The sequence below is a fragment of the Orbilia oligospora genome (genome assembly GCF_000225545.1).
Source record: "Orbilia oligospora ATCC 24927 unplaced genomic scaffold scaffold00080, whole genome shotgun sequence".
NCBI classification, from domain to species: Eukaryota; Fungi; Ascomycota; class Orbiliomycetes; order Orbiliales; family Orbiliaceae; genus Orbilia; species Orbilia oligospora.
This window is the reverse complement of record NW_011645637.1, coordinates 271,033-285,921: the sequence shown is the minus strand read 5'-3', so window position 1 is coordinate 285,921 and position 14,889 is coordinate 271,033. Positions and strand designations below refer to the sequence as shown.

The following is a 14,889-nucleotide window of genomic DNA, read 5'->3' as shown; positions in this document are numbered from 1 at the left end:
TGAAGCGAATAACTTGCGAAATATTTTTATTATTCTCCGATATATTACGCAGCGGGGCTGCCGACTTGAGGTTAGTCAGTGTTCATGCTACGACTGCTAGCCTGGACTATCTTAGTAGAACCATGTAGCTCTAGGTCGATTTAGAGAATATTCCAGCCCCTTTAAACTACCACCCAGACTTTATCGAAAAGTTTTGAGATTTATATCGCTAAAGCTAACGTTCGTGATAAGGGACCCTTGTCTTAAGCTAGTTTAGTTGGACAAGTTAAGTCTAGGTTGGGAAATACTTTCGAAATCAAGCAGAATCGTGTTAGAACACCGTTTTATTAGGGTAGCGAGCTCGGAAAATGCAACAAAAGAAAGCAATTTATGAGTTGCAAAGGCTGTGCTCCCTTTCTTTCGGATTATTTACAACAATTGCTAGCATGCCCCAATTCCAACTGTTTAATTTTCAACAAGTATAAAATTTATTGCGCCCCGCGGCCTGGAGTCTTGATACCTATTCCAGAGGGAAAATAAATACCATTATAATAGTTGAAATATCATTGCATGCGAAGCAATTCACTAAATTGTGGCTATATGTAAACCTACATTAGGAAAAGATATAGAATTATATATCTGCGTCCGGAATCGGGCAGTGATAGCTAGATATACCGGCGATATTTACCACAAATATTGAAAGACTATATCTCAAGCTCGATGGAGGTATGCATGTGTCTTTCAGCTAAGTACGACAACCCGTTCCAGCCCCCAAGTTATGCATCCTGTAGCTCTTCATCACTATCGTGACTTCCTAAAATAGTGCGGTCGCCAAAATCCTCCTCTTCACTTTCGACCCCATCTTCTTCCTTTACATAGTCATTCCATCCGTGAAAACATGCACCAGGCCGTGTAGAAAGCTGCCTTCGTTGAGGTATCGTTTCGCTAACAGAGTTCCGCCACCACAATTTCAATCCTGGGCCGGACCCACTTCGCACTATTTTACAACCACGCCGTATAAATCCGTTAGGACGTGAGCGTACACCGGAGCCTAGTTCGCTCAGCTGGTGCACCTCGCTTCGGACAAACTCCACTTCTTTCAAACTGTTTAAGCCTCTTGCCTCCCACCTGTGGATCAAGTCTGCCAATTCTGGCCTTGTGAACCTTTTTTGTCCCATCATAGGCCAGGGGACGCTTATTTTTGCAAGGTTCCGGGTTTCCAAAAGCTCGGCATACGGCAATGCTCCGTCGCTATAATGAGCCTCATGTCGACCAGTGACGAACCCCAGATCCAACACGAATTCCTCAACATTCGGAAACCATCGTAGCAGAACTTCGAAGCTCCGCTCATATGTGTAACCTCTCCCGACGACGCGTAGACACAATTGTTTGACTCCGATAAATTCGCCATTGCCCAGGTACTGAGATATATGACGGCGCATCTGAGCTCCTGGACTCGTTGGTTCCAACGATCCTGCGTCTGCGAAGATGCGCCGTGTGCATATTTTTACCCTCTTTAAGGCAGGAATTGATGAAGAAATAAAATGGTAATGCCATGGGAAAAGATTAGTTTGTGGTGATGGTGGCCTAATAGGCAACATAGGTATCCAAATGATAGCTTCCTCTAACCCAGCAGGGTACTGCACCTCAACACCTTCAATATCCTGCGTGTGGATTTGAATGGCCCCCATGAATTCCTGATCATCCTCCGGAAGTGCTTCGTAGAATTCTTTATAAGTTGGCATCCTCGGAGCATCAGTATATCTGTTTACCGTTCCGTTGTAGTCGTCAAGCCCAATGTATAAGCTTTTCAAAGTTTGATTCCAGAACGGTAGCGTGGACAAGCTTGAAAGCACAGCAATTCCCAGATTATTTGCCATTTTTTCCTCGATTGAGTATTCAATTTCAAGGCTATGGATTCGTGGAAATATTCGAAGGCAAGATGTGTAGATCCGGCACCGAGATATAACGTTAAAGTGAAACCTTGAGGTTTGGAATTCCTCGTAGCTATTGCATTTGAGACCAACAAACGTAACATGACTATCCAACAGAAACCACGCATGTCAGATCTTCAAAAAGCCTAGAATGCTGCGGGGGAACTTTTTAGTGCAGCGGAAATTTCCCCTACCGGACAAGGTGCCGTAGACTAGCATGGCTGCCACCGTCCTCGAAAGCCGCTAGCGACGCCGGCGTCAAGAAAATGTTCCGGACTTTAATCTCTACCGCAAGGTCGCGACATAGCTTCGAACACAAAGAAAAGTTTTTGAGGCCCTCGCTTCCGATAGCTACAAGGATATGACGTAGGATCTCTGGAGGGGTCCCCAGAAGATTTGACAGCATGGTTAAAGGCAATAGCAAAAAATTATATGGAAGGTTGGGTTTTACAGACTCTGCAGGGTTGAAGCGGGGATAGCTCTCTATGTTTGATCTTGGAAAATGCTGTATGCGGGGGGACACAAGGAAGGCATATGCGACCAGATGTACCTTGCTAGCTTCTTGACTGAGGTGTGTACAATGACGTCGCGTCGACAATAACAGCAACGACCCCCCCTCTCCCCCCAAACCTTGAATACACTTTCGTCCTCTCGAGTAGCCTTATTAAAGTGGGGGTTCGAGCTCACAAGATCAATCGTAGTATCTCCGGCATTGATTCCATATTTAATTCCGTGGTATTTTATGAGTTGCTGGTAGAGAAGGTTCTGGTCAGCATGAAGCTGGGGTATGTCGGAAACCCCGCCCATTGGCTAGCATTGCATGGGAATACCTTAAAATAAGCTTTCGCGGCACACGGGAGAAACCTTATCAGGATCCTGGGAAGTCTGATAGATTTAGCTCTATCTTTGGATCTGCAAGCTTCCAGGCCAGGTACCTTAAGTTTCACTGCTAGCGTGCTAATTTCAAACTTATAATTACGGTGTTAGATATCTAGAGGATATAGATACCTATATATATGTTACTCCCTACAGAATTACACGGAATGAACATTGTTCTAGTATCTATATTATATGATATCGTGTGGATTCATTATATAAATCACGATGTTTGCTTTCAATCGTGCTTCGGCACCACCCGCGTATTCGAACCCCCCCTGGCCCAGAACTGTCAAGGCACCAGATTTAGAGACGGAATGTCCCTTGACCGAAGCTGAAATTTACATAAGCACATTCACCCTACTTTCTTCTCTTCAAGACGATTTGAAGTCTTTGAATCTCCGATTCGTTGAAATAGAGACACTGTTGTCTCGTAAAGAAAACGAGCTCGAGTCACGGTATCGAAATTATCAACCCCGATTGGCCTACCTCCGCACCGACGGAGATATTATAAACCGGCTAAGAAAGGTCCTACAAACTCGTATCTCAAATACTACATTGCAAAGGCCTCGAAATGCGGCATTTGATTTCAATTTGCCAACATTAACCTAAAGATGGGGTTCAAATCCTAGAAGTCCGGAAGGATTTCTACGGGAAATCTTTCCACTCTTGACTCTAACGTCAACATCGACAGGATTTTTGATTTTCTAATGCCTCGGGATTAGCAAACCGCTGCCAAATAATCCATATCCGCCTGTTTCCTATGGCCTTTTAATTTCTTGCCTCCTTCAGATTGGATACATTTTCCAGTGGGGCACACAACCCGCAAAAGTGGTGTTACAATCTCGAGTGTTGACCGGCGCATGGGCTGCGGTTATGACGGGAGTGATCGGCCACGCAGTTGCATATCGGTTCGGGTCCCAACTGTGGCTTTGGTCATAGTCTTTTTATGCGAGGTTGATATACACGCGGTGACTAGGATAAGCTTGAACTTGCAATGCAATGAAGATCATGCAGTCGTCACTATTTTGTTGTTCTGGTTTTGTTGTGGCATTATATCGTCGATCGTTCCACAGTCTTCCGACTTCTACGTAACACACGTTGAATTTTCATGTATCTAGCTAATCTCACGTGGCAGTCGAGGTAACGTTACGCAATTACACAACCGGCAACAATTCGGCAGATGTGCAGATATACTCTTGGATTCGAGAGATTTCAAGATGAATAATTCGAAATACCTCAGATTAAGGGGGAAAAAATCGCTGTCTTCCGGCCTTATGAGGCCGGACGAGGGAAACTCCTACGAGTCAAAATTAAAAATTAGTGCAGCAGTTGCATAACTATGGTTACGCTTGGGGTCAAATTCCGAATTCTCTTGCACAGCGTACCGATATCGACACATCTCCAGGCTACCATAATGCTACGATCAGACTAGTACTCTCTCCATCTCTGTCTCTCTGCCTTCTTCTCTCTTTTTTTATATTGGTGCCTACTACAGCCTCGACTGAAATTTAATAATATAAAAGGGACGTCAAAAATGACTATCACAACTACGGCCAAGATTCCAGGCGATGTGCGTCCTTGTAAGAATCCCGAAAATGTCAAGAACAAAGCAAAGACGCGATCACCTTCAAACGATGGCTACATTCTTATCGATCAGGAAAACAGCATCGCCAAATCTTTAGATCATGGCTCCAAGCTCGCCATTGGGATTAGGAAGCGAGTATCACACGCATATGCATGTGAACTCCCATCTATTTCTCACAGACAGGTCCCAGAACCGAAACCTGGCCTTCCTATAAATTCGATGACACCTTCACCAATTAAAGAGAAGGACTCGGAAATATCTATGGAAGACTCCATATTCAACCTTCTTGAACAGATCGAAGACCAAATTGCTGACTTTCAAGCTGACTTTGCAAGGTTGAAACGAGCCTATAAGAATCCTACAACTTCTATCACGAAGCCAAAACCTTGTCCCGGTCGTTCAGATCCGACCTCAAGATGTATTAGCCACAGAACTGGCTCCTCGGTTGCCTTGCAACTAGAAGCAGAAATCCTTAAGCTTCGAGGCCGTCTTAAAAAGAGAGTCTCTCAGGATGTAGTCAACAGACATTGCCACGTTGAGAAAGAAAATATCTCTAGCGAACTGGACACAAAGCATTCTGGTCTACCAGCCAATGTTCATGACGCCCCAACATTCTCCCGGTTCGAACAAGAAAAAACCAGGATGGCGGATTTATGCGAGGTTTTTATAGGAGTGGTCGGATTTGTTCACATCGTTCTAGCGATACTTTATTATTTCGCTAAACTAGGAATATTCTTGTTCGTTATGATATACCCACTTCACAAATTCTCATAGTGGCATACAATCGCGAGATCAAAGGCAAAGGCTAGTCCAGGGGCAATTTCATTGTCGAAGTTGATGGTTGTTAGTTAACTCAAAGATTCAATGTTTTCATTAACACGCTCGTATGTATGTATTAGACCTTTCTGCTACATTCAAATGCTAGACATTCGCAAGTTAAAAATTTTATATCGTATCCATCATTTCTAGATGTACATTAATGCAGGTACGAGATAAATTAATGCATTATTTGCCCGCTCATTTAAGTTAAAATTAAGAACGCAATATATCGCCTAAAGGATTATGGCTTATAATTTAGTCGGTCCAACTCAATACTCCTTGTAGCATCGATCACACATTTCTGAATAATCTCTGACCACCGCTAGATTTAGAAGCCACAAATTAGTAAAAGAAATCCTCGGCTTTACCAATGAGGAGCATTACGAACTTACCTCAACATTTGTCCAATTCCTAGACTCAACGCTTTCGAGAATACCCGGAAAAACAGCGCCAGAATACCCCGTCCACAATCCGGGAGCAAATACTACATGTTTGAACACCTCTCTTCCATCCAGCCCATCTTCATATACAAATTTTCTTTCGAAGAACTGAATTTTGTTGTTTAACTCCTTGACCTTAGCCCAATAATGCAAGCTTTGCCACCACCTGTACCATGGAACCTCCGGATCTAGGTCATTGATTTCCTGAGTAAGTGCTACAGCCTCCTCATCAAACTGCACGGCTATTTTTTTGAGTTTGGCAATTTGTTCTCCAAGGCGGGTAAGGGATTCGCGGGACCTATGGACCCCTTTGATAATATTGATATCGGAATTTACTTCCGTTGTCAAAGAACTGGTTGCAGTAGCTTTGGCTGTCTTGTCAAAGAAATCAATGGCTTGGTTAAGATGTTTTTCCAGGAAGTTTGCATAGTCTGTCAAGCTAAATGGGATAACAGGGGTTTCGGTTAGACTCAGGACCATGTGGCCGATTAGTTTTGCCGCTGCAACATGGTACTTAAAGCCAGGGTCTCCGAATTTTTCCATCCAGTCAAATGAGTCGTAGTTGGAGTGATCTAAAAGAATAGTAGTTAGCATAACTGATATTAGCAAATAGAGAAGGCTACACTCACAATGATAGACAGCGCCACTAGCTCCTTGCCTAAAACTGAAATCAGAACTAGGAATCAGGGCGATATCTTGAAAGCCGACGAAGTCGGAACCACTTCCAACCGGTTGAATAATTCCTCCACCTTTGCTCCAGATCTCATAGATGCTACCCTTATAATTCTGTCGGTTATGGTCACGTTCGCGATCTTGGTAAACATTTATTCCTTCGGAATCCGGAATAACAGGCTTCATAGCGGCCGCAACTGGTCGGACAGATTCTCCTTTGTGGATCAAATCTCGCTTGCTGCCCGCCAGAGGATCCTTGATGGCCTTCATTGCGTCTGTAAACACCTTGTACATCAAAGGCGCTGATGCCGCATCAAGCCATGGCCCTGAAGTAGCGACGTCAATATTAAGGTACGCGACTGCATTTTGCATGAGGAAGGCTCTGTGTTCCTCGACCCATTCCGTAGAGCCAACTAGACCATACTCTTCACCATCCCATGAGGCTAGAATAATCGTGCGAAGGGGTTTCCAGTCCTTCTTAAGCATTTCGCCAAAGGTTCTTGACACTATCCCCTTATGTTAGCTTCCTATATCCGTATATATTATATGTGCACATGTGGTAAAGTCGTCCTTACACTCCATTACCGCTGTGCTACCAGAAACTGGATCTCCAGCACCAGCGTTCCAAGCATCACGATGATTACCAATGACAACAATTTCGTCGCTGATGGAGCCATTGATAATGCCGATGACATCCCAAATCGGTGTAAGGGTATACTCGACAATATTTTCCAAGTGGAGCAGGGTCTTCGTCGGTTTTCCGCTGCCAGTTTTCGTAGGCTTTGAAGCTTCGACACCGCGAACCCTTTCAGGTTCAAAGCCAACCGGCCCAGTCCAATAGTCCACTCCTCGATCTACCAGCCCACCTTTTTTCCACCCCTCCGGCTGATATCCCCACCCATTTAGAACTTTGAGGATGGGTGCTGCATCAAGATAACTGATCGGTAGGCTTGGAATGCTCGGGATAGCTTCGTGCTCATCGGTCCTTGGCACTCCGGGCTTTGATGCGTATCCCGGAGTTGTCGGATCCCCCGGCCTCAAAGACAGGAACTGTACGGACCCTCGTTGAACACTTGATGGTTGCCGGCCGCTCCCCTCCGGGTATGGTTTTCCATTGCCGCCACCGCCACCAGACCAGCCGTCAGGGTAATCATCCGCAGGATCGGTAAAGATAATAACACCAACAGCACCTCTATCTTGCGCCCCGAGAACCTTCAAGCCTCGGAAGATTAACCCATATCGACACAAAACAATGTTACCTTGGATAGGTACCTTGAGCTCGTCTAATTGTTTGAATGAGTCGTAGTCACAATATCCGCCGTAAACAAACTCGGCGGTAACTGTGCCATTAGCGGAATACCCATGAAAAGTCGGCAGTCTGTCCTTCGATTGAGAAAACTCATTCCCCGGTACCTCATCTTCCTCAAGGCTAGCCTCAAACAGCACCTTATCTTCTTTCGGTTTTTCTTTCCCGCTTTCAGCAGCTGCATCATCCTCCATAGCATCGCCAGTAGCTGCCCTTTCAACCAAGGCTAGCCTATGTCCAACAGGATAATTTAACAGCACCTCATACTCCACGATCTCTGACTTGATCCCGTAGCTTTCCCATTTTTCCTTCGTCCAAACCGCCTGACTGTAATTCTTTCCTGCGACATGAGCGCCCGATGTATAATATTTGCTCCACTGCTTGGCTTTCGCAGCATCCGGTGTCTCGTCCAATATTTTGACCAGTCTCTCGAGCCCCAAGTCCTTATTCTTCGGTAACGGGTATCGCTCATGCGGGGGCGGGATATCTCGCCATTTCAACGGAGAACTCCATTCGGGCAGTATTCGCAAGGGTATAAGTACTAGAAGGTATAATATTGAATAGAATATCGTAACCTGGAAGAGGATATAGCAGAACCGAGTACATGTCGTGGACCGGTGGCGCCGGCTGTACCGACGTGTCGGGACAACGCTCAGAAGAGGAGTGCGCTCGCTATGACTGGTGATGCGAGATCTGGAGCCGGCGACAGCCGCAGTAGTACTCCCGATATTCATGGCGGTTCGTACTTATTTTGGGGGTTGATATTTTACTTGGGGTTCATGGAATTATCCTTCTTTGAGGCATATCCTCGATTGCAAAATACTCCAAGCTTTGGGGTTTCGTCGAAGATATCGAAGTATCTACAGTTCGGAGGTTGTAGGGAAGAGAGCCATGAATATAGACTCGAGGAAGCTTCCGGAAGATATACTAATAACCACCCGTTCCTACCGTTGAGCAGGCAAAATTATAAGACTGCAGACCGGACTCGTGTGACGCGAACAGAATAGTTTGGAACGGGGAAGCATTCATGATGCCATAGGACATGCCAAGACCAATGACCCCGGGCTCGGTCCGAAATCCTTGGCAACACAGAAAATACAACAACGGCTGCAGGTTTCACAAGAACCGCATACGAAATCGAAATCTAACAACTAGACTAAAAATCTAACAACTAGACTAATATGAAATTAGGAAAAGCCCATGCTGAAGAGTGACAAAACGTTTAAACTAGTATTAAAAATTAATCTATCCGTCACAATCTATAGCGTAAGTTAAGGTCTATAAATACCCCTAATCCCAAACAGAAAGCAGGTAAACAAGTACACAAGTTACAGCTAGAACCTAGCATAGATAAGAAGGGGTGTGGAAGAGCCTGCGACCACTTATGCAAGTAGTTGAGACCAATTTTAGAACCAACGACGTGAAGGTTTGCCTTCGGGCCTATATTAAGAAGAAAAAAGGTGGTTAGAATGCCAGTGAGCTTCGCAAAGTACATGTTCGAAAACACAAAAACTCACTTGAGAAGTGTTTTAATCTCGGGAGAAAAATCGCCCACAGCCTTGGCTACATCGAGCGGTCGCTTCCCTTTCTTGTTCTTTATGCTACGGTTTGCCCCACATTCCAACAATATCTTAATCCCTTCGAGGTTTGAATTCGCCGCAGCGATGTGCAATGGTGTATCCCCCTCTTTGTCTGTGTCATCCACTAAGGCACCAGCATCAACCAGAACCTTGATATGAACTGAAGTTCTTGCCGACATAATAGCAACTCCTAGCGGTGACGCTTGGTGAAAGTCCTTGGCATTGACACTTGCCCTCCTCCTAATAAGAAGCTCGACTTTTGTTCTTTCACGAGCAGCACATGCTAGATGTATGGGCAATGACCGGCAGCCAGATTCCGGGCCCTCTATGCCGTCTACTGGAATACCATTATCCATCAGGAACTCCACCATTTCGCAACCAATACTTGAAACTGAACTGGCGATATGCAGGGCGGTGAGTTTCCATTTCGCCGTAACCGAGAGGATGTTGACGCCTTTTCTCAGAAGCAATCGGACTATGTCGATATTGTTCTTCGAGACGGCAAAGTGTAAAGGTTGACTCTCATCCTTTCCCCAACCAGTGTACTCGACATCCATCTTGTATTGGCGTAGCTTCGGATCTAAGCCCACAGTAACATTAGAGTCACAACATTAACCCTCAAAATAGACAGAAAATTTGGAATCGGCGAGATGTTCGATATCCCAGGTATAAGAAGGTCATAAAACATACCACTAAACAAAGCATCGGCAAGTGCAAGGTCATTTTTTGTGACAGCCTCACGGATCGCAACAAATCTTGTATCCTTGCCTCCTCTCATTTGCTCTACGCGAATAACACTGCCATCATCCAAGTCCAGTCCATGTTGTTGCAAAATTCTCCGGTGTTCCTCGATATCTTCAAATCTTGTATCCTTGCGTCCTCCCACCTGCCCTACGCGATTAAGACTACCATCATCCAAGTTCAGCCCATGTTGTTGCAGAATTCTTCGGTGTTCCTCGACATCTTCAAATCTCGGTGCCGGAGGTGCATAGATCACCGGCATATTCCCTCGACGTACTGACGGAGATGACGATAATTCGTGGACCTGTGGTTGGGGGTCTTCAGAGGGCACAGGTATAATTGCCATCGAGGGTCCCCAGCCTGAATCGCTCTTCGTATCCAACTCTACGACAGAAGATGGGTATTTCAAGTCCGGCACCTCTTTCTTGGGGACATCTGGATACGATACTGGATCCGGTGGCTCTTTCAGTGAAATTAAATTCCTATAAAAGGATGCTTCAACTTCACATTCCTCCTTTATATCAGGATCTTGTGTTCCCATGTCGTCAAGAATCTGAAGCATGAGCATTACACTATCCTCATTGTTCCCTTTGCTCTTTTTGATCTTCTTGATAGCTTTATCGCATCTCGACCTCGCAGAGTCCAAGCTCCCTTGTTGGTAATATACCCAAGCTTGCCAATGTTCGACCAGTCCGACAAGCGTAGGATCATCCGAACCCCCAATCATATTCTGAACAGTGATCAGTGCATCGCTCCAGTTCTTCAGGCGTGTTTGTATCTCGACTAATTCAACAATATAGTGCAATCGAGTATTCTTCAGACTTCTTTCCAATCCGGGGCTGTCGTTCAATTGTTTGACTATAACCCGGAAGAATGAAGCTGCCTTTTTGAATTCTCCGATCGATTTTAGTTTTTCAGCTTCAGTGATATAGTATCTGAGCTTTCCAAGCTTCATATCATCATCATCCGAGTCAGATTCCTGGGGATCGTATGTAGTAGCCGTCAGTGCGGTCGAGCTACTTTCCCGTCTAGAGTATTGAGAGCCCTCGAAAGAGCTGCCAGAAGACATGGATCTGAAGTTATGGTTTTCCAACCGCGGCAGTATTGGTGAGGTGCCGATCGGACTTTCCGACACCACCTATTGAAAAGAGCAAAGAGCGATGAATTAGTTCACTTGAGTTCTACAAACCTGATGCAGGAGTTACTCCTTAAGCGTGTGAGAAGACATTTCAGTATACATACCTCCACTTCGAACGTACGATTACGGTTATGTAGACTCATATGTTCAATTTTGTCAGCAGGGCTGAAAGATCCAAATCCTGTGTCGAGAATAGCGAGAGATTCCTGATATACTGATCGCTGGGAATCCTGAGACTGGTTTTCGGTCAAAATTCGAGTATCGCTCTTTGCATTCATCTCCAGGATACCTTCCGGTCCCATACTTCGTACAAGCCAAGTCGAAGTCAGTAACGTAACAGCCACCCCGGTCTCTAGATTTTGAGTTGGCCGTTGTATTTTTCTTAGTGTCCAAGGGGAAGTGTTGTTGACCAGGCGCTAACAACGTGGGAGCCCTTTCAGTGCAGCGTTGGAGGGATCGAAGGAAATAGATCTTGTTTTGGACTCCTTCTTCACAACGATACGCGGCCCCCAAAAGGGTTTTCAGGGAATTCAAATTGACAGGAAAAGTTGAGTCAAAAAGGATTTCGCAGGCCATCCACTTCATTGTCTCGTGGCGGGCGCACTGCCTCGTGCGATACCCACAGCTAGGGGAGCCTACATGGCCATGGTGCATATACGCTGCGCCAGCTCCCGTAGCCTCGGAAAGAGATATCCAATGATGCAACAACGTGGAACCGGCAGAATGGCCAAGATCTCACCCGCTATCCTGGAAAAATAGGCTGACTAAAATGTCGCCTCAAAACTCAAAATTACATGTACAGATACGAACGTTAACTTTTGGACTTCTGAGTGATTTAGGTGCTGGGACCGAAATTGAGAAAGCACTGAACATGTGCATGTTTATATGTAGATACTTGCACCACGTATGTAAACATTAACTGCAACGTATTTAACCAGAAAATGATATGATCCTGTACAAAGTATACGCAAGCGCAAGTTGAATTCTAAAACAAGAGAATTTCGAAGTCGAAGTTCGAAGTCAAAGTTCAGCCTCATGCGCTCTTGAACAAGCATATGTATTTAAACGCCAGATTCCAAATATATTAAGCCCCGATGATGCACGTGCGGTCGTAGGAATATCAGTCTTGGATCCTAATACTCATATGCACAAGACCGTTATATTCCTTGAGGAAAATTTCAAAATTCCCGAGGCAGACGCTAAAACCGATACCAATCAGGCCTGAAACAGACACACAGTCGAGCCGTTAGTAACGTTATCAATCATTCAAGATCAGGCGAGCAATCGAGCAGGGTTGTACACAGCCGAGCTCGAATTGATATATACTCTAACCTAGAAGGATTAACTTACTTGAGCACCCCACCTAGCATCTTCAGGGCTGCCTCGCCCTTTACATAATCAATCGGCCGCATTCCCTCCTTATTCTTTAAATTTTTGTCTGCTTTGTACTTCAGCAGCCATCCAATCTTCGACTTCCCATCTTCCCGGTGGGCCCTGGAATTTCCGGCGTCATTATAATATCTTGCTACCAAATGCAGGGCACTGTCCCCATTAGACTTTACGGCTTGGGCATTGGCTCCTGCCTCTAGCAGGAACAAAGTGGTCGGCGCCGTTGAAGTATGTGTCGACCTCATCAGTGGAGTCTCCCCATAGCAATCCTTCGCATCGATCTCTGCTCCATTTTTTAAGAGCAGAGCTAATTTATCAGTTTCATTGGTATCCTGTTTTTTTGACAACGACAAATGTAAAGGTGACACCCCGCGCACGTTCTGTCTGACAATAGGGCCAGCTGTTGCGGCTCCGCAAACGATTAGCAGTTCCATCATTTTGGTACCCTTGCCCCTCATTCCCGCGGCGATGTGAAGAGCAGTGTACGCCTGACTCGTCATCGAATTTATGTCTGCTCCGTACTTAAGAAGTAAAGCGACCATTTCGAGATTGTTATACCAGACTGCATAAAGTAAGGGGTTTCCGCGTTCAGAGGAATGAACATGGGAACTCATATCCATTGAAAGACTGAAGACTTGTTTCCCTAAGATTGTCGTTATTATATCGAAGGGGAATTGGAAGGTCTAAGAAACTCTATTAGGAAAGCATAGGAGCTAACTTACGACTATGTTTAAGAAGCGCTTCTACTATTTCAATGTGTCCTTCCTCAGTGATCGCCCTATGCATAATAACCTGCAATTCAACATGAGGTATCAATGCCTCAGTGTCCTTGCCTGACCAAACATCTTGGGCAGGCACGAATAACTTTCCCCCTTCAGGGTCGGCTACTACTTTGTAACCAAAATGTTTTAGAAGTCCCTCCATGCGAAGGCGGTTAGAAGATTCGGTACTAAGCTCCTCGATGACATCCGACCCATCCCTTCCATAGAGCTTAGAAGGTTCGCCGCTAAGTTCCCCGATGGCATTTGACCCATAATTTGCATAGTGGTCTGGCATATTGGTCTCTTTGAATTCTTCCGTCTTCTTTAAACCTGGGGAGTATGGTGGTGTTGTCAAGACAGATGTTTCTGTGGACGCCGAGGTTGCCGTTATCAAGGGGGATTCGTCTTTGAGACAATTTTCAATATCGGATTTCTCAATAAATACGGCGTCAGTATCAATCGGAGTGTCGTTTTCGGTACTGACGGGAAGCACTTCTTGATCCGGTACTTTTGACCCTTCCAGCGGTGCCTCTTTTGGCGGTAAATCCAATTTCTTAGGAATCAAAGACTTATAAAACTCCGCCTCGACGTCATATTCGGTTCCCAGTTCTCCCAAAATACTTACCATGAGCGATACACTCTCACCTAGCCTCTTCGAGTCCCCTCTCCTCATTCTAACAGCTTTCTTGCAAACCAACCTCGCGGTTTCCAAATCCCCAAGTCCCACATACGCGTCTGCCCTCAAATTCTCTAGTGTACCAATAACACACTGTAAGTCCTCTGGTAACATCGTCGAAACCTTAGCACTTTCTACCACTATGTCAATATTGTTTAGGACTTCGTTCCACTTATTTTGTCTGGCCTGGCAGGCCAGCAGAATGGACATGATGTTGAATTTATCGGTTACCTGGAGTTTAGCTTCGAACTTCGGGTGGGTGTCTAGCATGGTGACGACGGCAGATAGATATACTTCGGCTTTCGCCCAGTCGGATGCTCCGAAATATGCTCCAGCTTTTTGGTAGTTAAAAACCATCCTTTCGAATTCAAAATCATCGTCTTCGTCATCTTGGGATTTGCCGCCGTATGTTGTAGCGGTGCTGAGGGTACTTTCGGAAGGTGATATTGTCCCACTACGTATACCCTGTGCACTTTCAGTTTCGTATTTGGGGCCTGCTCCAGCTAGGCCAGCGGGTGGACCCGAATCCTATCTCAATTCACCATGCATACCAGCTTAATTTTAAGATCCTGACAGATTTTTGAAGAACAATTGATTGATTACCTTCAATCCAGTCTCAAACCCTCCAATTCTAGCTCTCGGATCTTCCAATCTCGTCTCGTACCCAGACCCCGAAGCTTCCAATTGCATTTTTTCCATCCTTTGATCAATCTCAAAACCCATATTCTCCATATTCCCCTGGTAGGCTAGAGATCTAGATCCGACGCTACCATCAAACCCGTGGCCGCTGGGTGCACAAGCCACCATCGTCTCATGATAAACACTTCGCGGCACATCTTGTCCTTGATTTTCTAGCGCGAGGCTTGTAACAATTTTCGTAGTTGTTTCTTGAATCATATCCGGGGGCATCGTAGCCTAGTATTGTCGGTGAACTAGAAAAAATACTGTGTTGGTTGTTGTAATTCTTCACGGATTGTCTGCGAAGAAGGG

The 14,889-nt window shown here is 45.3% G+C and overlaps 4 protein-coding genes across 4 annotated transcripts; 1 reads left to right on the top strand and 3 right to left on the bottom strand.

The window, feature by feature from the left end:
- Positions 1–755: 755 nt before the first annotated feature.
- AOL_s00080g81 (uncharacterized protein) lies at positions 756–1,859 on the bottom strand (the record flags this gene model as incomplete). The annotated part of the gene is made up of 1 exon (XM_011124456.1): positions 756–1,859. The coding sequence occupies one exon, from the start codon at positions 1,857–1,859 to the stop codon at positions 756–758; it is 1,104 nt and encodes a 367-aa protein (XP_011122758.1).
- A 2,467-nt stretch (positions 1,860–4,326) lies between these two features.
- On the top strand, positions 4,327–5,151 carry AOL_s00080g80 (uncharacterized protein; the record flags this gene model as incomplete). The annotated part of the gene is made up of 1 exon (XM_011124455.1): positions 4,327–5,151. One exon carries the CDS (start codon positions 4,327–4,329, stop codon positions 5,149–5,151), a length of 825 nt encoding a protein of 274 aa, XP_011122757.1.
- Positions 5,152–5,437: 286 nt separating this feature from the next.
- AOL_s00080g79 (uncharacterized protein) lies at positions 5,438–8,348 on the bottom strand (the record flags this gene model as incomplete). The annotated part of the gene is made up of 4 exons (XM_011124454.1): positions 5,438–5,518; positions 5,589–6,208; positions 6,266–6,814; positions 6,884–8,348. 4 exons carry the CDS (start codon positions 8,346–8,348, stop codon positions 5,438–5,440), a joined length of 2,715 nt encoding a protein of 904 aa, XP_011122756.1.
- A 779-nt stretch (positions 8,349–9,127) lies between these two features.
- AOL_s00080g78 (uncharacterized protein) lies at positions 9,128–14,808 on the bottom strand (the record flags this gene model as incomplete). The annotated part of the gene is made up of 6 exons (XM_011124453.1): positions 9,128–9,774; positions 9,885–11,073; positions 11,178–11,376; positions 12,424–13,105; positions 13,185–14,427; positions 14,503–14,808. The coding sequence occupies 6 exons, from the start codon at positions 14,806–14,808 to the stop codon at positions 9,128–9,130; spliced, it is 4,266 nt and encodes a 1,421-aa protein (XP_011122755.1).
- Between the last annotated feature and the right edge of the window lie 81 nt (positions 14,809–14,889).